This window comes from Salvelinus namaycush, chromosome 1 (assembly GCF_016432855.1).
Source record: "Salvelinus namaycush isolate Seneca chromosome 1, SaNama_1.0, whole genome shotgun sequence".
In the NCBI taxonomy this organism is placed as follows: domain Eukaryota; kingdom Metazoa; phylum Chordata; class Actinopteri; order Salmoniformes; family Salmonidae; genus Salvelinus; species Salvelinus namaycush.
In genome coordinates, this window is record NC_052307.1 from 34,912,265 (window position 1) to 34,940,099 (window position 27,835).

Consider the following 27,835-nt stretch of genomic DNA (forward strand, 5'->3'; position numbering starts at 1 on the left):
TAGCGACTCCTGTGGCGTGCTGGGCACATGCACACTGACATGGTCGCCAGGTGCACGGTGTTTCCTCCGACACGTTGGTACGGCTGGCTTCCGGGTTAAGTGGGCATTGTGTCAAGAAGCAGTGCGGCTTGGCTTGTTCGTGTTTCAGAGGACGCACCGCTCTCGACCTTCGCCTCTCCCGAGTCCGTACGGGAGTTGCAGCGATGGGACAAGACTGTAACTACCAATAATATACCACGAAATTGGGGTGAAAAAAGGATAAAATTATGTCTCGCGGGCCGGATTGAAGTGCCCGGCGGGCCGTACTTTGCCCCCCCTAGCTCTAACCGCTAGGCTACCTGCTGCCTGTATGACTATAACAAATGAAAGACGGTCTTATAGCTGGATTCACCACCAGTTATTCTGTGAGTGACACCAGTAACAAAGCACCTCATTAAGAACAACTCGAATAGAAAGATTAAAGCTGTCATCTCACCACAGTTCTCATCTGTCTTCATCACATGTATGTGTTCCTTTGAAACCTGAGTCTAAACACACTTCATTATGACAATGTGAGACGTAGTGAGGCGCCTTTATTGACTTCATAGGAAATCAGTTCCCTTCAATTTACACACAATACCCCATAATGACAAAGCAAAAACAGGTTTAGACATTTTGGCAAATGTATTACAAATAAAAAACAAATCTTATTTATGTAAGTATTCAGACACTTTGCTATGAGATTTGAAATCGATCTCAGGTGCATCCTGTTTCCATTGATCATCCTTGATGTTTTTACAACAAGATTGGAGTCCATCTGTGGTAAATTCAATTGATTGGACATGCACACACCTGTCTATATAAGGTACTACAGTTGATAGTGCATGCCAGAGCAAAAACCAAGCCATGAGGTCGAAGGAATTGTCCGTAGAGCTCAGACAGGATTGTGTCGAGGCACAGATCTGGGGAAGGGTTCCCAGAAATTTCAGCAGAATTGAAGGTCCCCAAGAACACAGTGGCCTCCGTCATTCTTAAATGGAAGAAATTTGGAACCACCAAGACTCTTCCTAGAGCTTGCATGCTCGGCCAAACTGAGGAATCAGGGGAGAAGGGCCTTGGTCAGGGAGGTGACAAAGAACCCAATGGTCACTGACAGAGCTCCAGAGTTCCTCTGTGGAGATGGGAGAACCTTTCAGAGGGACAACCATCTCTGCAGCACTCCACCAATCAGGTATTTATGGTAGAGTGGCCAGACGGAAACTACTGCTCAGTAAAAGGCACATGACAGCCCGCTTGGAGTTTGCCACCTAAAGACTCAGACCATGACAAACAAGATTCTCTGGTCTGATGAAACCAAGATTGTCCTGAATGCCAAGCGTCACGTCTTTAGGAAACCTGGCACCATCCATACAGTGAAGCATGATGCTGGCAGCATCATGCTGTGGGGATGTGTTTTAGCTACAGGGACTGAGAAACTAGTCAGGATCAAGGAAAATATATATGGAGCAAAGTACAGAGAGATCCTTGATGAAAACCTGCTCCAGAGCGCTCAGGGCCTCAGACTGGTGCGAAGGTTCAACTTCCAACAGGACAATGACCCAAAGCACACAGCCAAGACTACGCAGGAGTGGCTTCGGGACAAGTCTCTGAATTGCCCAGCCAGAGACCAGACTTGAACCCAATCAAACATCAAACACCTGACAGAGCTTGAGAGGATCTGCAGAGAAGAATTGGAAAAACTCACCAAATACAGGTTGGTGCAGCGTCATACTCAAGAAGACTCGGCTGTAATCGCTGCCAAATGTGCTTCAACAAAGTACAGAGTAAAGGATATCATTTTGTTTTTTGCAACATTTTCTAAAAACCTGTTTTTGCTTTGTCATTTGGGGGGTATTGTGTGTGTAGATTGATGAGGAGGAAAAAATATTCAATCAATTTTAGAATAAGGCTGTAACATAACAAAATGTGGAAAAAGTCAAGGGGTCTGAATACTTTCCGAATAGACTGTAAGCACGACCTAATTCTATATTATTATTATTATTATTATTATTCCTGTCCTCTGTTTGTCAGGGATGTTTTTCTCCTGCCTGCCTGTTTTCTCTGATTTGTGATGGTGATAATGGGGGATCTCATCTATGATTGGTTGTTTGGATGATTCGGACTGTCTGTTCTGTGGTTGATGATCTCTGGTTCTTTGCATTGATGACTCACTTTTCTCCTTCTCACCACTACTCACATTTACATAGCCGCCGCTGAGGCAGCGGAGGCAAAAGGTACGCAAGCGGTCCCCGGATCCCTCCCTCAGTGTGTTGTTACTTTTAACCCTTCCAACAGGGCCCTCATTCTTTATGCACCCCTGTTGTCCCCTTTTTAAATGTTCCTTTTGTTATTGTTGTATATTCACTGTGTGTGTTTGAGTTTTGTCATGGATTGGTGTACTTCACTTTGCAAAATTGCTGCTCTTGCATTACCAGTTCCTGCTACTACTGTACATGCATGATAGGACTTAAATGCCCAAGCAGTGGGCACTCCATTTGGCAGGAAGGACTTTAGCTTGAACCTCAACATGCACTGTATAGTTACATTATTCCTGGGTTCCTGGGTCCTAATTACACTATGTTGACAATGATAACATAAGGGCAAAGCCTAAACACAGTCTTCACCGATAGGCTACAGATATAGATATCGATACAGAGAGTCAGGCATTTGGCCTAGCAGTGACATGTTGAGAAACAGAGACTTGTTAACAAACAGCTGTAGGCAGAGGTCACATGGGTGAGAGCTAGATTCCTTGCCACTGCTGCAGGCAGCTCATCCCTGAGCAAAGCCAGCTAAGACTCTGCTAGCCTAGGGAGCACCTCCCTCCTCCTCCTGGCTATCCAGGGATATATTCAGAGTCTAATCCTGTTACGCTGCTTGGCTGTTGCTACTCTGTCACTGTCTGCTTCTGTTGGCATGTTACTGTTCTAGCATTCAGATACCCTCTTTGATCGCATACACGTTTGGAGTAGTAATAGGTCGTTTGGTTTCTGTCAAAATATATTTTGTTGATGTCAGAGCATGTTTAATAGCAGGGGTGTCGAACTCATTTTGGCCCGGGGCCCACATTCGGTCTTCAACGAGGTTCCGGAGGCCCGCACTGAAAGTTTATTTCCTCTCTGTCAACATGTTCTGAAGAAAGTCCTCTAGCCATATGGATTTTAGAATTTCCGATGCTCCCTGACTGTCTGACTTTCATTTAGGTGATTATTAGCGAGCTGGACATGGTCAAGAAACTGTATGAATGTAGTTAAATTATTGTCATTTTTTTAACTCAAACCACCCGCGGGACGGATTGGGGAAGACCCCTGATTTATAGCCACCTATTAAAGCTGCAATATGTAGCTTTTTGGGCAAGTTGACCAAATTCACATTGACAGATCCATAACTCACATTTCTATCTCATTGAAAGCAAGTCTAAGAAGCGGTAGATTTGTTCTAGGTGACCTATATCTAGGCTTCCAGATTCGTTTTTTTGCGTGTTTTACCTTCGGTTTTGTACATCAGCTGAAAATACTATATTTTTGTTTATGGAAGAGATATTTCACAACAGTTTAGATGGTACAATGATTCTCTACAATATACTTGCTTGTTTTGCCACGGAAATTAGGCGACTATTAGAAGTTTTGCAATTTCAGATTTCTGCGTAGTCCACCTTCAACTACAACTAATGTTTGCCTTGCAATGATACATTTCTCATTAACAAACCAACTAACTTAAGATGTTATTTAAAATTGCAGATCTGTTTTCTATGAGTGCAGTTTCATTGATCACATTCTCCTATTGTCAACTGTAAAACGTCCATATTTTCCTCTTATTCTAAATGTTTGCCTTATTGGTTTTTTGTTGTTGTTGAATAGTTACTTACAGTATATCTCTCGTTTGCCCATGTTTTCTTTGTGGTTTTTACTTGGCACTTGGAATTTTACAGTAAGTCCCACATTCACTGTGAGGTGTTGTACTGTAGCTTGTGCTGTGGTTTTGTCAACAGTACTAGGACTGTGTATTCACCGTACGTACAGCTGTTGTATGTCTGCACTGTTTGTCTAAGGACTGTCAGCTATTACCTGCATTTGTAAGCATAAGAAACTGGAGTTTACTAAGGACATACAATTTGACACAATAAAGGCAAAACTAATGGGTTAATTTTGCAGGTTTTACCTGAAGATCTTTATTGCAGATCCTTAAAAGAGATAGCTAACTATTTTTCACAAACATTTCAAGTTGAAGCATTCAAACCATTTTTTCCCTGTGATTTCTAATTTCCCCTCTCTTTTCTTCCTTCCAGCTATTCAAGGCTTCTCTCCCACGAGGAAGATCAAGGACTTTGCGGAGGCGCAGAGCCTGGACAAAGTCAACGAGAGGATGCCCCCACGCAAGGATGGCCAGCAGCCGGTCCACCCAAACGCCCCCAAGAATGGCACAGACTAGGCCCGGAGAGTGACCCCTCTCTCATCCCCACCAGACCCAGGCCATGGCCCTGTCTCATACACCAAAACTATCTCCTCTCGCTCTCTGTTTTCTATCTCCCTCCTTCTCTCTATCTCTCCCTCTCTCTATCTCCCTCTATCTTTCTTTATTTCTCTCTCTCTGTCCCATTGTGACTCTTCACCCAGCTGGCCTATAGTTGGACAAGCACAGGACATGTAGGTAGGGAAGACGCGACCACACTGGGAGAATGGTTTCAGCCACCACAGAGTACAACCATGAAAATAAACAAAAAAAACGATTTTATTTATTAAATGAAGTATATTAGGTATATTATGTAAGGCTACAATTGAGTGAAAGCATACATTTCTAAGATGTTCAAATAAGCATATAACTATGGTAAATGTCAAAGATAAAGACCATTTTGTAAATTTGAGTTGATGATTGAGGTAGCTAGTAAAGGAGACCTTATCCTTTATTAGTCAATTAAAGTGTTTCTATTGTTATTTTATGTGCTTTGCAAGGGAAAGTTGACTGAATCTACAGATATCTACAGTTTGTGTGCTCTCATACATGTTTGTCCATTTTAAAGAATATTATGTGTGTTAAGTAGAGAGAAAATAATGAAGGGAACGATTTGACACCATTGCAGAAGATTATTTTATACCTCCAGCAGAATTTCAGTAGAACTGTTGTTCTTTTGTCCAATTTCCTTATTAATTTTCTCTATTTTATAGGTAGGTTAAACGGGATTTAATTTGACAGCCTTTAGTCAACCCTTGAGCAAATGCCCAGAATTTCCAAATGATTTGTCAAAGAATGGAAAAAAAGACTATGGAAGAATTGATCCTAGTTTGATACGATCATTGATGTGATGTATCATTGGACGGTGATTCGTTTTTCTAGTGTTAGGTGTTCTGCATAGTGTTTTGATAGTTGTTTGCAAGCTGTCACTAACCAACAGTTACTACCAGTGTGTTTAACTGAGGTCAGTTTGGGGGGGGGGTTATATAATATATACACTGTGTACAAAACATTAGGAACACCTTCCTAATATTGAGTTGCACCCCTTTTGCCCTCAAAGCAGCCTCAATTCGTCGGGGCATGGACTCTACAAGGTGTTGAAAGCCTTCCACAGGGATGCAGGCCCATGTTGACCCCAATGCTTCCCACAGTTGTGTCAAGTTAGCTGGATGTCCTTTGGGTGGTGGACCATTGTTGATACACACGAGAAACGGTTGAGCATGAAAAACCCCAGCAGTGTTGCAGTTCTTGACCCACTCAAGCCGGTGCGCTTGGCACCTACTACCATACTTCGTTCAATCCATGTCTCCGTTGTCTCGAGGCTTAAAGATCCTTCTTTAACCTGTCTCCTCCCCTTCATCTACACTAATTTGAAGTGGATGTACAAGTGACGTCAATAAAGGATCATAGCATTCACCTGGTCAGTTTATGTAATGGAAAGAGCAGGTGTTCTTAATGTTTTGTACACTCGGTGTAGATATTCTGCAAAACCAAAGTCTGATTCAAAAGGGATATAGGCCGACGGTATGTATTGAAGACAGCCACCAGTACCTTGGGTGTGTGGTGCCCCCATTTGGTTAGCTTTTCTGGGACATTGAGCGGGGAGCGGCCTACTCTTCTTGAGAGTGATGTGCTGAATGTGGAAGGAAGAAAGTCATCATGGTTCATGGTGAAGAAACATACTAAACACAAGGGAAGAGCAACCAGTGGTGTCGTCTTCTCAATGCCCTCCGTGACAAGATGGTGGAGAAATCTTTCCCATGGAGCAAATGGTAACGCCACAGATATGTCCCAAAATGAACTGAAGCTTCCGCGTGTTCATTATTTTATGTTTTAGATAAGATTTCTCTGTTGAAATAATAACAACGCTTAGTTTGATTTCATACTGCTTTTCTTGTCAACGCTACATAAATGAATATTTGGGGCGTTTCTTGGCAAAAGCTGTGTCAATGTCTCCATCTACTGTTGATTTGATGGAGATGCGTTCGAAAGACTCCAATGTTGTAAACGTGAGGGAAACCTGGCCTCCAAATTGGCTCCAATTCAGTGTTTTAGTTGCTAGCGGTTTGAGGAAAGCAGTACCCTGAAGAGGAGTGGATTGAGTCTTTCAGTGTGACGCTGTGAAGATTTGATGTTATCGGAATTTCCATTCTCTTTAGTGGCTCTTTGTCCATCCTATGAGTTATCGCTCCCTATGACACAGTGTTCACTATCTGTGGTAGAGCAAAGCTGTGGACCTACAGTGTCTCTACATTGATCATGTAGTAATGTCTGATGGTTCTTCTGAATGAATTTGATTGTGAGTATTATATGGTCTTAACACCTTTTTGGTACATAGTAATTGTTCCTCCATGGCAGGAACTGACACTACTTTTATAACACCCACTCTCAACCCTTTAAGGATTGACTTGATTCTTTAGGACTTGTGACTCAATGAACCGGTGCTTAGTTTTAGCCCTAGATTTTTGTGGGCTACAACTGCTTGTCTGACACTCCTCCCGTCGCGCCACATGTAGTTATTCTATTTTGTTTTATCATTCAAGAAAAGCTTTTAAGATTTTTATTCTCATGTGAATTTTCCCTTTTATAATATATATTGTAAGGCTTTTAAACGAGTTGCATTCTATGTGTCATGCCACTACCAAAACACACGCCGACACCTGTGTGTGACTGGTGAGGAGAAGGGAAATCAGAATGTCCCATTCTTGTGTTCAGCAGTGGTCATGGAGAGATCTTGGAGCCTGTTTCAACTCAACATGGGTCAGGTTCATCTGAGTTGTGTCATGGCCCAGATGCTTTTGTTTGTATTTAAACATGTGATTTGTTTCTCTTCACTGTATTGTGCTCCGAGTTAGAGCAAGTACAGGCCCCGTGGGAGGGCCGTTTTTCTCAGCTCTTGTCAGTTTCTAAACATATCTCGAATGTACAAAAATATTTGTAATTAAAGTCTCTTAATAGCTGTAAAAAGGGTGAGAAAAATAATTTTGTCAAGTACAGTGCTTGTCATGCGAGGCCATAATCTATGTAGATGTATCACTTAAAAAATAAAATTTAAATGCAATGTTTCTTGTTCTCCCTGTCGTGGCTGTCTGGAGTTTTTAGCTCTGCAGAATTGAGGATGGTGTGCCAGATGCTTTCTCGCTTCAATTGCTCGTGTTAGGCCTACATTCTAGGTCTCTCTTGATCTGAATTATACTACATGTTGCTAATATATTCTCTACACGTCTGGTTGAATGGGTGGATGCATGTACTCTGGTAGACTTCAGTGTCTAAATGTTGCGCGCCGAATAGTTGTTTATAAATGTCAAAGTTCTACATAAGCAGGACAGTCGTGTCAAAAATATTTAAAGAATATGCCTGACATGTTAATCAGGTGGCATCTTTTTACAATCCGAGAGATTGTGATTACAGAAAATGCTGTTCAAGTAATAGTATACTGTCATTGCAAATCAGACATTTTCACACACAGATACAGTGCCTTGCAAAAGTATTCAGACCCCTTGGATTTCAGAACACTTTTTTATTTTTTATAAATTCAGTACTAAAATATTGTTGAGTAAGTATTCAACCCCTTTGTTTAGTCAAGCCTAAATTAGTTCAGGAGTACATTTTGGCTTAACAAATCACAGGTTACAATAATAGGGGTTGACATGATTTTGGAATGACTAACCCTTCCTCCTTCCTCATTCATACATTTAAGGTCCCTCAGTCAAGTATTGAATTCCGAGCACAGATTCAACTACAGAGACCAGGAAGCTTTTAAAAAGCTTAAAAGAAGGGCAGTGATTGATTTGTTTGTTACCCATCTACCAGACATTGAATATCTCTTTAAACATGGTTAATATAATGCTGTGGATTTTGTATTAAATCACCTAGATACATAGTCGTCCAGGTGTGTAAATATCTTAGACTTCCCCAAGAAGACTGAAAGCTGTAATCTATGCCAAAGGTTTTTCTACCATGTATTGACTCAGGGAGCTGAATACTTATGCAATGACTATTTTAGTTACATTTTTATTAATCTTAAAAAATACATTTTTAAAAATCCTTGACTTTGACCGTGTATTTTGTGTTGATTGCCAAAATGACAAATCAATTTTAATCCCACTTTGTGACAAAATCCAAGGGGTCTGAATAGTTTTGCAGTTGTATTCTCAGTCACAGACTGTGGCTGCAGAGTTGCAGTTAGTTGTGCAGCATTTAAGAATCTCCCCTCCCCCCCAAAATCTTAAATCTTAAATAAAATGTAAATTCTTGCTCACTAGACTTCCTCAATCTAAAATTGAGGAACTTTATCAGTATTGAGCATGTGTATTTTTTTTATACAGAACTTTAGTCAGCAATGGCTGTCCTCAGTAATACTTTGAATTAATAAAAAATATTTACTGTAGACTCAGTACTCAGCCAAAGTCGGGAATAAACAGTCACCATTGACAAATGTAATAGTACAAAAATAAATGGCATATTATCACATACTGAACACTCACTCCCTCACATGGCAGTGACAAATAAATTACAGGTATAAAATGAATACTAAAAAGTGTCATTTTTTTAAGATGTTCCTCGTAAAAAGAGGACTCCTCAGTCCATTCCATATTTGTCACTATACTGAGTTTACCCATCATGCACATCATTGGCACAAACACATTCCTTGAGCTTCATAGGTAGCCTGAGTGCCAGTCTGTTTGTGCCATCATGCCAATTCCTTGTCACTCATTGTCATGCCAAACAATGAGCAATGGAGTTGGCCAGAGAACAAAGAGATCTGGGACCAGGCTTTTTCAGAAGTGGTGGCAGAGCCAACTTGTCTCTAGTCTAGGGTTCTGTAAAATTATCCCAAAGAAGTGAGGTCTCTGGACTGACTGTGCTCTGGCTGGCCTGGCAGTTGTGACCCTGCATTTGAGGTCTTGGTAAGGTTTGAGATCCTCCTGTTTCCACTCTTCTCCTTTAGATGTTGACATCAGACACGTGGTGGTGGTGGTCTCAGAGCCTGAGAGAGAGAGAAATATTTACTTAATACTAAATGTTATTCCCGTTCATATCTAAATGGATTAATTCACCTATGTGCCATTTGTAATATCTAAAATTATGCTAATAGTCTCTTACCTGTCGTACGGCCCTGAAGTCATAGACCGGGGCTTGTGATTGGTTAGCAGCTGGAGGGGGTGGGGGCGGAGCTACTTTTGGTCGCTTGGGCTGGAAATAGTAAAGCGATTTAATAAATAGGCAACAGTCCACGGACACAAGAATCTTATCAACCAAGACCAACATTGAGATGATACTGTATAAATCAAAAGGTATTTCATTACCTGCTGTGGCATAGCTTTGTTTTGGCTGGGGATTGGCAGTTGGTTATGGATGTGGTTGTCCACTTCATGGATTTTCTTCTGGGTATGGTGGCTGGTGGATGAGCAGACAGATTTGTATTTTTATCCAGGAAGTCAAAATACGTATTTTACAATGGAGACCTGACAATTGAGTACATCTTAATTTATCAAAGAATAATCTTGGCAGTGAATGTTTATATATGCCCCACGTGGTGGACTAACCTAGGCAGAGTGGGGGACTGTCGTCTCTTCTTTAGGAACACAGCCACTGCCCCAGCAATAGCAGCCAGGAGCAGCAGAGAGACTGTCACTGCAATGCCAATCACTCCTTCTACAATCACACATAGAGAGGTTGGCAAGGTTAAGGAAAGGTCTATACAGAAGTTGAATACGATGAAAACACAGACCATACCTATTGGCAAAACGTTACATAACGATGCTCAAATACCTGTAGTAACACTAATTACTCTAGCAATATTGTAGTAACATGTAAATAAAGTAAAGGCTTATCCCTTGTATCAATTGAAACCGTATTTTTTTTTTAAACACGATTTTCTGATTTATGTCTTTACCTCTGGAGAGGCCTGTGAAGCTTCCATCCTTTGTATCACAGCCTGGCTGTGACCATCCAGGTTCACACTGGCACTCCATTCTGTGATTACACTCCTGCAGTGTCACAACACAGAAATGCATACATTATAATAAAGGCAGGGGTCTTCAACCTTTACTTGCCTAGGGAACCCCCTCCCGGGCAAACCGGCAACCCCATAATGCATTAACAAAAAGGTGAATGATAATGGGAAGACAAAGTAATCAATATTTTAAAATGAATAGATTTGGTAGATAGTTTTGTTATTTTGACCTTCCCACATACAAATTGGAAGAGGAAGTGTAAACTCTAACATGAAACACTAGCATGAAAGGTGACCCCAAACACATTTTTGCTAAGAGCAGCTGTTTAGCTGGTTAAACAAAGGTTAGCCATGTGTTGGCAAAAATGTATGTCCAAGTCAAGAAAGCTTACCAGCAGCAAATTGCCGTAATGGTAGCCTATTCACGGGTGCGTTTTCAAAGCCTATGTCAAATAATCCAGTGAGTGCAATTGGCTCCAATGAGTGTAATTTGCTCAATATTTGGAGTTGAGAATTAAAAAGTTGACATCATTAGAAAGAAAATATTATCCTTTTTTTTCCTACAGTAGGTATGTAATTCAAAATGAGTTTGCCTTTTTACCAGTTTTCATCCCCAAGAGAAAAAAAAGAAAGCGCAACCAAGAAACACTTGGAGGGCAGACGTCCAAGCAGAGATGACAGAAAGCAGCCTCAACTGGTGAGGCCTGGAAAATCTTGCCTCAAACCGAATGAGATGGAGGACATTCGTCAATGGCCTATGCTCCTTATAGCAGTGTTTCATCCTGAGCTCACAAATACCAAACCAGAGACAGGGGCTGCTGTACTCACAGCATGTCCTTTGCACCGGGCTGAGCAGTTGGTGGCTTTGGGTCCGTAGGCTGTCTCAAGATCCACACACTCGTTCTTGCTGCACACCTTATAATAGAAGACAGGAATGGGCACAAGAATAAAAGAGAAAATAACACGGTACACATTCAATTTGATTTAATTTCCAAAAACTAGAGGTAGCCCCAGCAGCAACAGACAAAAACTAGAGGTAGCCCCAGCAGCAACAGACAAAAACTAGAGGTAGCCCCAGCAGCAACAGACAAAAACTAGAGGTAGCCCCAGCAGCAACAGACAAAAACTAGAGGTAGCCCCAGCAGCAACAGACAAAAACTAGAGGTAGCCCCAGCAGCAACAGACAAAAACTAGAGGTAGCCCCAGCAGCAACAGACAAAAACTAGAGGTAGCCCCAGCAGCAACAGACAAAAAGTAACCTTACCTTCCCATCATTACACTTGGTCCCCGTGTTCACCTGTCCAAAGTCACTGGTGTGATCACCGTAGAATGTGGCTTTGCAGTCGGAGAATTTCACCATGCGACCATAGTTGGGGTCATCGTTACCGTTCTTGCAGAAGAGTTTCCCACACTGCACATCTCTACAGAGGAGAGCCACAGGAGGGAGGTCTATCAGTGACATGCCGCTTAAATAAGCAACACCACAATCTGAGTAGTAAAAGCAGCCTATTGAAATGACATGGTATTGCTTGTTCGGCCTCACTGGCTCTGGCAGGGGATGAACTGGTCCTGTGAAGGCCGTCTGCAGTAGGCGTAGTACAGTCCTCTGGTGTTCTGGTTATAGCAGTACGTTGTGGCCTTTTCAGCAGCTGAGGAGGGAATAACACCCAATGTTACACAATGCATTAGAGTAGTTCAGAAAGGAAACACCACGTGTACGTTTAACCATGTATTAGAAAATATTACAACGCATAGTCTTGGCGTTAGGGCTCTGCTCCTTCAGGGTATCTGCCAGAGCGAAGCGTCATATGAAGATGATAATATAACTACAGGCAATGAGCATCATATGCTATATCAAATATCCCGACGGAAGAAACAGAACCCACAGGTTCTGGGGGGGTGGGCTGGGGTGGTGGTGGTGGGATATCAGAAACCGCAAGCATAGCGAGTAACAGCTAGTTACAGCAGCAAAGGTAGCAAGAGACACCAGGGCATGGTTGCGCATGACATCCGGCATTGAAGAAGCATTTGTAGAATTGGTCAAATTTAAATAGCATGTAAGTAGAGTTTGAATCAAATTGGTGCAATATCTGCTGACACGACCACGCTCGTGTTTCCCTTCTGGGCTGAATCACCACGTGTCAAAAAGGCTGCAACAACAAGTGACTATTGTGTCCACACTTTAAACATGCATTAGAATACACTTGACCATTTCATGACAGAAAATGGATCTAAAAAAAAGACAAGCAACAGAAAGTTTGCAGCATGAGAAGATGAACCAGAAGAGCTAGCTACCTACATCACCTGATCTGATGAGAGGTGACTCCGTGATGACGAGACAGAGGGAAATTCTTTCACACTTACATGGGCCATACATTTTCACACACTGGTCGTGATGCTGTGGACACTGGCCGTTGCGGCAGTAGCCCCTCCCTCTGTCACAGGAGATCCCATTGACAGAGAAGACGTCCTCAGGACAGACGGCTGAATTCCCTGTGCAGTACTCCGCTAGGTCACAGTCATCATGTTTCCTTCTGCACTCTGTGGACGAGGCCATGATCTGTGGAGAGAGTGGTTGTTGCTATGTTCACTATCACTAGCTTGTTAGTCTTCCGACAGTCATGAGTATAGAATGTATTGTAATGAAACAGCAGGGAGCAGGTCTCGAACCCTCGACCTTCTAGCCCGAGGTCGGGCGCGCGATCGACTGTGCCGCAGAGTCGTTTTCCGCGCTTATAAACCCAGGGTCGTTACACTACTCCCTCCAGCGCGTCGTGGATGCAAGGTCCGATCACTTCTGACACCAATGTAATGAAACAGCAGGGAGCAGGTCTCGAACCCTCGACCTTCTAGCCCGAGGTCCGGCGCGCTATCGATTTCCGCGCTTATAAACCCAGGGTCGTTACACTACTCCCTCCTTTCAAAGAGCGCGTCGTGGATGCAAGGTCCGATCACTTCTGACACCAATGTAATGAAACAGCAGGGAGCAGGTCTCGAACCCTCGACCTTCTAGCCCGAGGTCCGGCGCGCTATCGACTCTTCCGCAAAAGCATGCTCGTGCGGGAGAGTCGATTTCCGTGCTTATAAACCCAGGGTTGTTACAGTATAGTCTATTAGCTTGGTGAAGGAGGTGTGATGCTGCATCTGTACTCTGAATCCACTCCGATTGCCGAAATAGAAGATGAATTTAGCCTGGCTGACGCGCAGATCCACGTGTACACCGCAAGTTGCTTTTGCCAGACTAGTTCTGAACAAAATGCGCGTTTAAGAGGATTTGTTTTCAAGTGATGACATGGAAAATATTCTGCTTCCACTAATTCCATTCCTTTTTAAGTTTTATAAAACAAAGGAATGCAAGTGAAATGTCTTCAATGCACATGAGTCATAAAAACCCTTTGACATAGTTATACGTGTCTGCTGCATGTTCTCAAGAGGGCTGTAGTATCAAAGGAACACATCCGGATATCTAGAGCAGACAGAGGCATGGTTGATATGTGGTCGGGTCTCACCTTACAGTCTTCACAGCACTCTCCTGCAGCACACTCGGAGCCTTTGGTCAGTGTGCAGCTGGTGGCATTACAGCAAGGGTTTGTACACTCCTATAACATCAACATCCTACATGTCATTATGATAATGCTATGACGAGATCAGAAAGTTAGTAAGGAATGAGAACATAATGTACCAGTGTGTAAAAGTCTCAAAGTCAAGCCACTATGTATGTGTAGGCTTTAACTAGATAACAAGGGGTTTCCCCACTCCATGTTTACCTCTAGAGTATTATACCGCAGTAAGACACTCTAACTAAGTAAAACAAACATTGTACCTTAGTAGGCTATAAATAGGAATTACAAGCATCTGATGCAAACACGACTTGGCAGGAGAGGTGTAGTTTAGCAAGACAGGTACACAAAAAGATGGTATCTTATCCGACTGACTAACAGGTCTGGACAGATTGACTTGACTAAACTGCACACCTAACTCCCTCTGACTGGAATGTAAACAGATGTTCATGGATTGTTACTTTCAAAGTTTCCTCTACCAGATCACCATATAGCCATGACTATCATACTATGTGGGGAAATGTATAGACTACAATGTCTGGAAATGTGAGTCATCTAGTGAATCTTATCATTGCATTACTGCTATGTCAGTACTCATTTGAATAGACATTCCCAAACTGGGTAAATATGTAAGTTTTTCTAAGGCGGGTGGTGGTGGATATATATATATCAGGATAGGCCTGTGCTTGTCAAAGGCATTCTCCATTTTGACCCTAGTTAAGGAAAACAGGCAAGACCACGCAGGTAAAACTTAAATGCCATTCCCAGAAATGCAATGTAATCACTTGACACACTTGTATTAACTCCACGAGAACCAACTTTTGTCTGATTTGATTGCCACATTGTTGATCTAAATGGTGGGTAGATGGAATAGAATGAGAAGGTTAATTCACCTCCAGGGAGCCACAATCACACTCCTCTCCTTTCTCCAGAAAGCCATTCCCACACACTGGGGTTGATTCCACATTTCGGTAGTCTGGCTTGTTCAGTAGGCACTCAGGGTTACGATTATTCAGGAACTGGTCATAGCTCGAACTACTGCAGCTACTGAATGACTTTGGGATATCCCAGCTGAAAGAAAAAAACTATTAAGTTACCCATAAGGTCATATACTGACTTTCAATATAACCACTGTAGTACAAACCACTGTGCTGTCCAAGGGGTCAGTACTGTATGGCTGCTCTGTGTGTGTTATGAGCAGAGAAAACAATGCCTGTAAGTATTCTTGAATACAAGTTCCCTCTTGCTTGTAAACCGCAATCAATCATATGGTTTATCATTGACAGCATTCCAATCTAGTCACAACATTATACTGTATATCTTGAAACGTTTCATAATAACAGTCCTTACCTGAGGGCCCCAGCCATTATACAGCTATTCCCAGAACAAGCACAGGCACTGGAGTCATCGTGGTTCATGCCCAGATTGTGGCCCATCTCATGGGCCAATGTTGCCCCCACAGCTATGGCCCTGGGGTTGTGATCCTGTAAGGAAGTAAATAGTTAACATGAAATAGAATTGACTGTGTTTGATGACATGTTCTATCAGTGAAACTAACCTGAATAAATAGATTAGAGATTAAATTGATATAGAATGACTGTCATTGTCTCATTCTCTCAAAATGTGCTAAGATCTAATCGAGCTTCCTTTTTCTGATTTAGACATCTTGTTCTGCATGATGGTTGATTAGATAAGTTAAAAAGCAAAAGGCAACTTCTCCTTTTGAAAATTCCTACGTTGCATTGATATGAGTCAGAAACATTTATTCTACTGTCAAAATTTACTACAAAGTGTAAATAGGATACTTTTGCTCATATTATCAGTCTCGTCCAAAACTGAGATTTATGAAACAATTGTATGTCACAGAATAAAGGGTACTTTTCCCCCCCTTGGATTGGGTTTGTTTAAATACTGCCCAAATGCCCACAGCACTGAAGTAATCATCAATTAATAGCGCAGCTGCATGCAACCTGATCGTAATGCCCAATGACATTCGATATCCTTATGGGGCTATTTAGGGACCATCAGTAAATTACACAATGTACATGGGAAATAAAAATGATGTCAATAGCTCCAAATTTCAATGACTTAAAAACCTCAAACCAACTATAAGTTGTAGAAATTCATATACAATTATTGAAAACATTTAATGAGACAACTAAAGGTGTGCAACATGAAAATATTGTCCCATTTACATTGTGTAATTTATTGATGGTCCCTAACTAGCCCCAGATAACTCTTTAATGACTTCTCTGGGGCTAATGATTACACTTTTCATACATTTTTTTCACATGAGTCATTTAGCAGACGCTCTTATCCAGAGCGACTTAAAGTAGTGAGTGCATACATTTTTTGTACTTTTTTTGTATTCCTGTGGGAATTGAACCCAAGAACAATGCTCTACCAACTGAGCCACACGAGACCGTAAAGTACATTTCATTACCATGCCATTTTTCTCACAACTATTTCTAAAGAAGTTAATCTTGCAATTCAACTTTCACTCTTTCTGCTTTGTAAACGTCACAGTTTGAAAACTTGGTAGAACCTCTCCATTGTCCTATTTTACTTATTCAATTCCTCAAGCAAAAACGATCCTACTACCACATTTCAAACAATGGCAGCTTATTGTGTAGGCAAATGTAGACCTAATGAATGTACTTTACCTGCACCACCCCAGCTGAATGACCTGAACATAGAGTCCCGATGAAGGCCAGACCCACCGTCGATCCCTCAAAGTCAATGCCACTGAAACACAGGGAACAAGAAACATATCAACCCCACATACGTATGTATACATGTCAGCCACAGTGTTTTTGTGCTGCCCATGTATTCGTTGTTTTTGTTTGTTTACTCATGGATTTGCGACGAATGCGGATTACTTTTACTCAGGATGAGCTACTGAATATTAGAGAGACATTGCCAGCTGTTTTTGTTCACAAACTTTTGTCCTCAGTCACCGAAATACTGATATTGTATCTGTAGGATGTCTGTGGACTGGGTATGTGTAATTATGTACTGGGTGGTTCGAGCCCTGAATGCTGATTGGCTGAAAGCTGTGGTATATCAGACCGTATTCCACGCGTATGACAATTCTATATATTTTTTACTGTTCTAATTACGTTGGTAAGCAGTTTATAATAGCAATTAGGCACCTCTGGGGTTTGTGGTATATGGCCAATATACCACGGCTAAGAGCTGTGTGCAGGCACTGTGTCGTGCATTAGAACAGCCTTAAGGCGTGGTATATTGGCCATATACCACCCGTCCTCAGGCCTTATTGCTTTAATGTACTTGGTGAATAAAGAAGATTCTGATTCTGATGTCAAATACCCATGTTATGAATTCTTCAATATGAGTCTATCAAGAATAACAATGTTCCAAACCAAGATGGCCTAATCAGGTGACCATCAGCTGACCCTATAAAGATGTCTGACAAGCACACACTAAATGAGAAAAACAGTTTTTACGCCACTTCGATACCGCTACGGCCAGAAGTTACCTTTTTTGTAGCAGGTTAGGAGAATTAGAGTCAGCAAAAAATGATCACCTAACCTGCTACAAAAATTTACATTTACATTTAAGTCATTTAGCAGACGCTCTTATCCAGAGCGACTTACAAGTACATACATTCATACTTTTTTTGTACTGGCCCCCCGTGGGAAACGAACCCACAACCCTGGCGTTGCAAGCGCCATGCTCTACCAACTGAGCCACACGGGGCCCGTGTGGCCACACGGGGCCCGACTTCCGGTCGTAGCTGTGTCGAAGTGGCGTGAAAAGAGTGTCCCCAAACCAAACATTCCAGACATTGGAGGACTTGCGTTCATGTCCAAAGTGAATGTTATCTGCCTCTTATTTTATATTCACTGTTTACCTTATACTCAACTATGAGTGCCTCACAGAGATGAAACACTTCAACCAGTCAGAGATAGAGGTGAGGACATTTAGATAAACAATTAAATTTCTTTGGCCGAGTCCTATAGTTACCTGATTAGATGTGCGTTGTGGCCTACCTGATGACGTGTGTATGTCCAGGCCTACCCAATGAGGTGTGAGTTGGGGCTTACCTGATGAGGTTTGTGTTGGGGCCTACCTAATAAGGTGTGTCCGTCATGGCCTACCTGATGAGGTGTGCGTTGTCATGGGGCTTAGTCTTGACCAGGTCGTTGTTCCTCCACGTGGTAAAGGCGTCCAGGGTGGCACCAGCAGGGGCGGTCACTGATATCTTATCGCTGTCTGACCACACCTCCAGACCAACCAGGGCAATAAAGGTGTTGAGAGGCTTATACACCTGCAGGCAAATTTGTTTCCTGGTTAGGTTAGACTCTCCGCATTAAAACAATTAGGGGTGGTTTACCAGAACTACTCCTAATCGGTATCCTGGAAACCATTACAGTTCATTGGAAAGCAATTAAAACAGAGAGGTTTGAGTTGAATGACCTTCATAAGGCAGAGAAGCAAACAGGTACTGTACAAGCAGAGCCAGAAGACAAAAAAGTTCTGAGAAACGGATTAAATATGAAGGTGTTTGATATTCGGTTACCAGGCCAGCAGGGACATGGTGCTGTAAGGGGATCTTATAGGTATGTAAAGCTGGCATCACCATGTGACTGACTCACCATGTTGACAAAGTTAACCACTTCAAATATCCTCTTACGCAGCTCTCCCCGATTACTCTCCATCTTCTTGTACTGAAACGGTATGGAAGCAATATGATTTAGTGTGCGCACGAGAACAACGGACATCCTGTCACAATGCATTACTCACTAATTAGATATGATTATTAACATTATTTTATAGATATTACATTGCTTTCCTAAATATTATTTGGTCAAAATATTGGCCAGATAAATGATAAGAATGAAATGTTGAAGTTTATTGTGTTGATTCGGGTAGAGGTGAGGCACTTGTGTTTCTGGTGTATTGTCAGTTCTTACCTCACGGTTGTCTGCAACGAGGACAAGCTCAACATATTTTTGCTGTTGAAGTATAGATGGACCCTAGTAAACAGGAAAACGTTGCGGTTAGAAGTGGAGGCCGCTAAACCAACGTGAGTTGAGGTGCAACCAAAAAACTATTGGGATCATCATTGAAATGGCTCAACGCTCGCTCACCACTAAAAACTCAATGTTTTATTCACGCAAAAGTTAAAAAGGTGTTGTTTCGGCCATCAATGGCCTTCATCAGAACACATCATTTCCTGTTAGGGAATATCAGACTATATTTAACTAGGGACATTTTAGGTGTATTCATAGATTGGATGTCTTACTGAGGCTCGAGAACGGCTCCTGACAGTAATGGAAGGGTAGTCTTCGTTCCAGGTAGTATTAGTGACTCCACACACCACAGGCTTGGGGCTCTGGTCCTCGTATTTCAGCACTGCGTGATCACCATCATCCCCCCCTGACAGGGGCTCAATCAGGTACCTTTGGGCGGCCGTTCTGAAATATCCACTAAAATAAAAACACATAATAGACATTATACAATCGATTTAGGGGATGAAATAGTGTTTCACTGTGGACTAATAGAAATGTAGGGCTGCCTGCCTGAGTCCATCGCAGGTGCTCATGCTGACCGTAGACTCACTGTCATCCACAATACTGCCGTGATAGTAGCAGTGATCCTGGAGAAGAGAATTAAGTAGAAGGCGAGGTTAAAGGGCCTTAATCAAGACACTTGTAAACAGCCTACCTATCAAGGGTATGTTCTAATCACTTACCATATCCTGAGGCGTAGAGGTGACTGGTGTGCCATCCTCAGTGTAGTAAGTCTCACTATAGTCTTTCGTGAGTAATTCCCTGAGGGGATTTTTTTTTTTATTAAGTTATTTATTACATCATTTCCTTAGACTGACCTACATGTTCAAAGGAATTCATGAGGTGATAACAAAATTCATTTTTTTTTTTTTATATATTTGAGGATGCAGTGTGTGGCTACAAATGGGAACTAAGATAAGACTGTGGAAAGACAGTTCTCCACATAGTGCCGTTCCTTATTTAGGGGAAAGAAGAAGCATGTGATAATCCTACTTGTGTGAGAAGTTAACATTTTGGAGAATGAGATAGGAGTCTTTTGCCAGAGTACATACCTATTCTTCTCCAGATGCATCTCAATGTCTCTCCCACCCACTCTCATTGCATACTTCAACGTTTCTGGCCTGGATGACTGAGAGAGAGGATTAGGATTAGTTGATACCATAGACATAATCTCTCCTCAGTATATTAACATGGTCTCTTATACCACTTTGTTACAAGCAGTAAACACAATTGTTAACAAAGAATAGGTTGGCATTGATGTCTACAGAGTAATTCACAGCAAAACAGCTCCTGTGCAGGAAGGAACAACAGGAGACGAATCTACCTCGGTTTCTCTTTTCTGCAGAGTATGTAGTCTGATGGGTCGGACTACTTCATAGTCCCTCACCCCTTCAAGAGGACCATGACTCACTGTGGGGAGAGAAGGAGAGAGAACGATGAGGGATAGAGAGAATTCAAGAATGGACCATCTTTGTCTGTCTCCATTCTATTCCAAACGTGTCAAAACCTAAACTTTGTTTTCAGGCATTGACTGGTCCATTGGTAAGGAACAGTCAGATGGCAGTATAGCAGTGTTTTACCCTTGAACTGCAGCAGTATAACCACAGCTTGCCTTATATTCAATGCATTTCATTAATTCATTAAAACTACAGTATGAATAGCTCAGATACATGATGAACACAGGCTGTTTGACCCTCGTATGTGATCATTATACTAGGTGCTGTTTTGTTAGAGAGTGTATATCAAAGGCTGACACATGGATAGATGTTTTTTGTTTTTCCTTATTACCCTTTCTTGTTCTCTGTCAGGCCTGTTTGATTTGTACTTGACATTGGCCCATTGAGCCATGATTGGGCCGTAGAGGAACATTGGGAATTATGTCATTAAAATTGGTCATCTCGTTTCCAGACACTTCCACAGCACAAGGTTTTGACATATGGGCGATGTCCACCACAATCAGTTTGAGTTTACCAGATAATGCAATAATCTCTGCCTTGTCATTCCATCCATACTGTACCTGGTGTGTCAACACTTACTAACACTACTAAATGGATGTTTCCCAATAGTGGCTGTGAGAATGAGACTTAGCTAAGGATTTATCCCTATAAATCAGTGATTCTTGACTGGTGGTTTTGAATGGGTTGAGGATGTCTGAGTAAAAAATATTCACTTAAACCACAAAAACACAGTAGAAAGTGATGAAATAATTGAATCTCTGAACAATTCTTCTTCAGTCAGTATTTTGAATATAGAGCTATTTGCAGTGCTGTTCAGCGGATTTGGTTGATTTGTGGTCTCTAACCAGTGAGCTTATTAACATCAAGAATATGGGCGAAATTGAATTATTGACAATGAAAAGGTGGGAATGTTGTTCCCTTGTTATACAATTGCAACATTTACTATCAATATAGCAGTAAAAAAAAAAAAAATCCAGATTGCAATTTAGCGATTTTTCTCTCTATATCTATACACTCACTGTACTGTTAGTGCAACTAGTTTGAATAAAGTGCCCTTTGAATATGGCTGACTAGGGCTTAACCTGTGTCATTGTGCTGTGAGGAGACGGGTGTATCAAATGGCTTACCTGAGAGATTGCGGCATGCAGTTAGGGTAAAGATCCACAATAGAAGTTTATGTGTCATTGTCGAAGTGCAGACAGCTACTGAAACACAAGTGATGGTCTGAGGGGCTTAATGGGTTACCTGTTTGCATGCTCATGTGATACCATCTACAGGCCACACCTTATTGGGCGGCCCCAGCCTGTCAGTGATGGAGTTTGTTTTTCATGGCCCAGTGGTTTTCATGGCCACTTCCTGTTAGTCATAGCTAGTGTACACATGACTTGCTACAGTGTCAGTGTTTCCCAAATGGCACCCTATTCCCTATAAAGTACACTACTTTTGACCAGTAGTGCACTATAAAGTGAAAGGTACTGTATGAACAAATGTATTTACTTAGTTAATCTCTGTAATGTTGTGACTAAGGGTACAATGAGAATATATATATTTGGCACGTATGACAAATGACATTTGATTTGGTATCTATCTCGATATATTTTTCAAAACATCGGACACATTTAATCAGAAAATTTGAATTACCTGTAAGCAATATTCACCACTTATCACACTGACCAATCACTGAGTCATCTTCATTTCAGAGCAAAAGGCTGAGATGTTATTATATTATTTTACTCATGTGAGTCCTGGCCTCCAGTAAGCTGTTTTTGTCTGTAAGGAGAAACTAACCTTTGAGAGGAAAATAAATACAAAATTGTGATAAAATATACCACCACAAGAGGGCAATCTCTCCTCATAATACCTCAGGCTCTCAAGCCAAGTGAATCTCTGCAGTCCACAGTGGAGCTCAGCTCAGCTGCCTGCCTGCTCTGCCTGCCTTTCTTCCTGCTCTGCCTCCCTGCCTGCCTCTCTGCCCAGGCAGGTCACCCGTGATACGAGTCAGTATTCAACGTCCATCCATGTCTGAGGACGTCGGAAGTTGATGTGGAATTCAGCAACTAGGGGCATCAGTGAGTGCTATTACCTTCAAGTAGGTTTTGGCCTTGCGGACAGGGATGGAGGATGGGTGCAAGCAAAGGTTGCATGTTCAAATCCAGTGATAGAAAGTTGTTTTCATATTTTTGCTTTAAGCCTGTCCCAAACCTTAACTCTTACCATAACCATTCAGAGTGAATGATTAACTTTTACAAATTAGGAGATAATGCCTAAACATAACCTTAACCACTTTGAAATTTGACGTTTGAGAAACATGGATGAACGTCTAATTTTGACGTGAGACTGTGAGAGTTTGTAGCTCTGCCTACCTCTCTGCCTGTCTCTCTGCTCTTCCTGCCTCTACATGTCGTCTCTGCTCTGCCTGCTCTGTTCTGCCTACCTCCCTTCTTCCCTACCTCTCTGCCTGTCTCTCTGCTCTGCCTGCCTGCCTGCCCGGGGCAGATATGATCACAGGGCAAAAAGAGGACAGCTGGCTGGGTTTGTGTGCTCATCTATGTGGTTGGAGCCTTGCCAGGGACATGGCAATCTGTTCTTTGTTTTTTTTGTCCTTGATGACAGAGGGAAAGTGTGTGGCAGGACTGTGCACCACTGTTTTATAATTGGATTTGTATGCACCATTTACAATGCATGTCACCAATAAAGAAAGACAAATCAGACAAATCTCAGAGAATTTTGGGAGACGGGGAGATTATGCTCGAATTTGTGATTGGATCTTTTTATGTGGAACTCTTTCTCCAATATGCACCATGTTGCATGATTCATGATTCCCTGGCTCTGCAGAAGGAGGTTAAATCTGCCTTTTGAAGCTGTAGCCTGTCCTGTAAAACGGATTACCATGTTATGTTATTGCTATCATGACAAACGAGAGCTGTCTATGCCTGTATGTTATTGCTGCTTGGTTTAATACGTGTTCGTGCAGACTGCGGTGCTGAAAGTCACTATGAGGAACCATACAAATGAGGAACTGCCACTGCAGAAAACATTTGCATGTGTGGTCCAGGTTGAATTCTTAATAGAATACAGCTTCAATATAAATAACTTAGATTAAGCATCCTTTTAAAGCTATGAAACTAGGGGATTTATAATTTAACCTACAGAATTTGCATGATTATTAATGATATGACTGAAGCTCAGTAGAGCCTTCATTTGTATTCACTGTCTATTTCTTTTTGTATAACAAGAATACACGAGGCCGTGGGCTGAGCAGTAAAAAAACAAACGAGGCTCTGTGGTGCTTTGTCTTACGTCAGATAGCATGACTTTTGTCAAAACGTGATTGAGTTATTGAGGATACAAGGTGGCGTTTTGTAGATGTTATTCAGTCTCATGTGATTTGTCGATCCGTCCATTCTACAATGGATGTTATCAAACACAGCTCGGGTCTGTCTGTCTGTGGTACTGATCTGCAGATGCGGTTACTGTGGAGTTTTGCTAATGTCACCAGATTGGAAGATGCAGCCTTGACCAAGATCGCTGAAAAGGAGGAACTCCAGAACAAGGAAACAACAGAAGTCAGCTAAGAGATTGACAGTTCATGCTAGACTGGAATGATCCACTGGGCTAGAGTAGCCGACTGCACGTGTGGGACTTAAAAAATAGAGCAGGGATAATGTTGCCTACTACAACACATGGTCTATTCTGCTCCAAAACACTTATCTCTTACAATAAACCATTTCGGTCTTCTCGGCTAAATTTAGAAAGAGTTAAACACACGTGAATGGTTTTATAGAATTCATCTCGTTGTGGAGTTGGAGAGTCATGTCTGTTTGACCTAATTCTGTTCTTCTCTTTCCTCACCATCCGTCATTCTATGATACAATTCCAGGAGAGCTTGTGCACTTTCTAATCATCCTTGAGATGCCGGGAGAATAATTGTTGGTATGGTTGAATGTTATTCCCTGCCTGTCTCTCTCTGTATGGTGAGCTGCTGATACTGATATTGCTGGACCTCTCTGACCTGCTTTCTCCATTATCTGGCCCTAGAGCTGATACTATGCTGGTGGATATCCAAAGCCCTGCCTTGTAAGTGAGTTAAGTCATCTGCAAGATTGGTTTATTTTTCCGGCTGACCAGTTTGAACCAGCATAGAACCGACTGCACTAGGCCCTGGTTAGTGCCTGGCCGAGCTGTCGGCTCTCAGTTCCTCATCCAAGCAGCCACGCTAAGCACAATAAAACCTCTCTGAGCTCACACTGTTTCCTGCGGGGCCAGTCGCAAGACAGCTCTGTTGTGGTCAATCCTTCTGTTTTTATTATTCGAGTATTGTTACGTATTACTATGTGTAAATCTCATTGGTGTTTTGTAGGATTTGCATTTGAATAAATGCACCCCACTGCAGGTTGTATAATATGAGGTACTGTCTGGTTGGATGACCTATTTACTATAATTATCACATTTTTGTGTGGAGAATGGTAATAAATGTGGGTCATAATCATTCGTTCTTTATAGAAACAATACAGACACTAACATTTGTCACACTTTCCGTTATGCTGTAGAACAGCTGTAGAATGTCTGACGTACCTTGACCTCCACTACACTAGCAACTTGACCTCCACTACACTAGGTTTGCTCCACTTTGATCATTGCCCGATTGTAAAGGGGATTTTCAGGTGGACAAGAAGAGCAGTCGCTGATAATATCAATAAAAAAATCTGGTTTATTGCAAGTTGCAACAGGGAGACACCTCCAGAACAGAAGCAGAGGAAATGTCTAACGAGCCTTCTCTGAGAAGACCGTTATATATTAAACACACAGTACCAAATGTTCTGTAAACACCAGCCTGAGAGGCTTGTAGGAAGTCACAACATCAGCTGCTACAGAATCACACAGTGTCACAGATACATTATCAGTGTGTCCTTGAATCCAGTCTGGCGTCAAACTTTAACCATAACATTCAACACTGGCAGACATTTGATACTGGCAGTTAAACAGGTCAAAGGTCAAATGGTAGAACACCCGTACTTAGTTACAACAGATTTTGTAGACTAACAAGTGAAAACGACTTAATTAAATATGGTGCGTAAACATACATGGTTAACTCCTGGTTTCCTTCTCCCAAGGGGAATGCATCTGTCTGCGTCTTCCCGCACATACGTTCATGTTTAATACATATTAATCCATATCAACAGTAAATCACATACAGGAAAATAATTCATAATAATTTCCCATTCCACCAATGAAAACCACACATTGGTTTTGTTTTGTAGTACCGGGCAACCCTACTCTTTAGAGTTCAGAAGCGCTAGCTTTTCCATTGAAAGTGCTGATGTGGATATCCCAAGCTTTAGCCAGGGTTTCCGTCAAAGTCTGCCAGATAGTTACTGTAAATAAGTGCTGTAATGTTGTCCCTTAGCCAATCTGTTGGTTCTAGGGCCCTTGGCCCAATGCTCCCAGTCCAAATGTGTCCTTTGGCACACAGCATACTCTGCTGCTCTCAGTAGGTAAGGGCTAGCACAGACACTAGCAGCTGATTAAAGGCATCCGCATTCTTCCCAGCCGAAACACTTAGTGTATTTGTTTTAAACTAGGAAAGTCAGTTAAGAACAAATTCTTATTTACAATGACGGCCTAGGAACAGTGGGTTAACTGCCTTGTTTAGGGGCAGAACGACAGCTCAGGGATTTGATCTAGCAACCTTTCAGTTACTGGCCCAATGCTCTAACCACTATGCTACCTGCCACCCCATATATGACCAGTAGTGGAAAAAGTACCCAAAAGTCATACTTGAGTAAAAGTAAAGATACCTTAATAGAAAATTACTCACGTAAAAGTGAAAGTCACCCAGTAAAATACTACTTGAGTAAAAGTCTAAAAGTATTTGGTTTTAAATATACTTAAGTATCAAAAGTAAATGTAATTGTTAAAATATACTTAAGTATTAAAAGTAAAAGTATTAATCATTTCAAATTTCATATATTAAGCAAACCAGACGGCCCAATGGTCTTGTTTTTTAAATTTACGGATAGCCAGGGGCACTCTCCAACACATAATTTACAAACAAAGCAGAGATGACCAGGGATGTTCTCTTGATAAGTGTGTGAATTTGGGAATAAATTCTGTCCTGCTAATCATTCAAAATGCAATGAGTACTTTTGGGTGTCAGGGAAACTGTATGGAGTAAAAAGTACATTATTTTCTTTAGGAATGTAGTGATGTAAAAGTAAAAGTTGTCCAAAATATAAATAGTAAAGTACAGATACCATCAAAAACTACTTAAAGTATTTTTACTTAAGTACTTTACACCACTGAGGAGGGAGCTAGTCAAAGGCCCCAGCCGTGGGGAGGGGGAAATGGAGAGTATAAGGAGTTGGGAGGCTCTAGTCGTGAGGACAGGGGGAGGGAGCTCCAGGAGTGGAGAGTGTGGAGGCCCCAGCCATGGGGTGGAGAGAGGGGAGTCGGCAAGACTGAGCCCTGGGGAGGGAGCACCAGCCTCAAGTCTGCCTGCTCTGACCTTGTCCTCCAGCCAGGATGAACAATGAGCCTGTCCCTCCCAGAGCCTCTCCCGCTCTCCTCTGGAACTTTCCTGTCCTTCACCTGGCGCCAGTCCAAACGACTCCCCATGGGATTGTAGACTCAATGTTAGGTCGGCAGGGCCAATAGGACAGATGCAAGATAAAATTGTTCTTGGGAGGACCTATGCTGTCAGTTTGATTGTTACTCAAGTAAATGTGTCCATTGCTATTGTAACTGGTGTTCCTGTGCGTGCCTAACAGTATAGCTTCCTTCCTCAAAGGTCCTTACTGGTACTCGATCTCAGATCCTCTGCCTTTTAAACACACGTGACCGCCCACTTGCCAACATCTTATCCAAAACCACTTACATAATAAGTGGGTAGAAAGAGATGCCATATCCCTCTGATATGGTCGGACAAAATGGCCAAAACCATTTGCCACTGTGACAGGAAGCCACATTCTAATGTACTAACCATTCTGACTAAGTTGTGAGTGGGACTGCATTACTATGGTGATTGGTGACACAGTCGACCGTGCTGATGTCATTCACCCTGCCCTCCTACTCCCTCTCGCACCCCTCCCCCCTCCCACTCTCACCTCTCCCCCATTCACCTGATCTTGTTGTCACCTCAGCGTGGGGTAGTGTTGGAAATCCCTTCCCCCTCAGCTTTCCTGTTCGTGTCCCTGCATTGCCATGGAGATGGTAAGTAAGGCACATGACCCACAGGTGATCTCAAAGACACAACAACAGTGTTCGTCACAGGTAACCTAACCTAACTTAGCAGGTGTAAAAGAAAAGCCTGAAACTAGATCCCCTACATACTGGTCTTGACGCGAAGAAAATAAA

The 27,835-nt window shown here is 42.1% G+C and overlaps 2 protein-coding genes across 7 annotated transcripts in view; one reads left to right on the plus strand and one right to left on the minus strand.

Annotated features, from left to right (window-relative positions):
* LOC120040599 (serine/threonine-protein phosphatase 2B catalytic subunit gamma isoform-like) overlaps nt 1–4,725 on the plus strand; it is a 67,970-nt gene extending 63,245 nt beyond the window's left edge. For 2 of the 4 annotated variants that reach the window (XM_038985718.1, XM_038985772.1), the window contains exon 12: nt 4,307–4,725. In XM_038985718.1, the coding sequence (XP_038841646.1) occupies nt 4,307–4,622 (316 nt within the window). In that variant the 3' untranslated portion in view covers nt 4,623–4,725. The remainder of the gene's footprint in view (nt 1–4,306) is intronic. The other 2 variants (XM_038985804.1, XM_038985861.1) reach the window with 1 other exon arrangement.
* Nucleotides 4,726–8,771: 4,046 nt separating this feature from the next.
* LOC120040934 (zinc metalloproteinase-disintegrin-like brevilysin H2a) lies at nt 8,772–21,739 on the minus strand. Of its 3 annotated transcripts, XM_038985943.1 has the most exons (22): nt 21,610–21,739; nt 20,350–20,435; nt 20,078–20,154; nt 19,709–19,787; nt 19,536–19,612; nt 19,259–19,442; nt 18,927–18,989; nt 18,609–18,680; nt 18,111–18,280; nt 16,653–16,734; nt 15,340–15,473; nt 14,883–15,060; nt 13,939–14,028; nt 12,794–12,989; nt 11,973–12,078; nt 11,694–11,850; nt 11,258–11,344; nt 10,370–10,463; nt 10,020–10,128; nt 9,780–9,870; nt 9,577–9,666; nt 8,772–9,460 (listed from the first exon to the last, which is right to left on the minus strand). In XM_038985943.1, exons 1-22 carry the CDS (start codon nt 21,665–21,667, stop codon nt 9,431–9,433), a joined length of 2,310 nt encoding a protein of 769 aa, XP_038841871.1. In that variant the 5' UTR covers nt 21,668–21,739; the 3' UTR covers nt 8,772–9,430. The 3 variants fall into 3 exon arrangements, with proteins under 3 accessions (XP_038841871.1, XP_038841935.1, XP_038842003.1); XM_038986007.1 differs by lacking the exons at nt 19,536–19,612; nt 19,709–19,787; XM_038986075.1 differs by lacking the exons at nt 19,709–19,787; nt 20,350–20,435; nt 21,610–21,739 and having other exon boundaries at nt 20,078–20,143.
* Nucleotides 21,740–27,835: the final 6,096 nt, after the last annotated feature.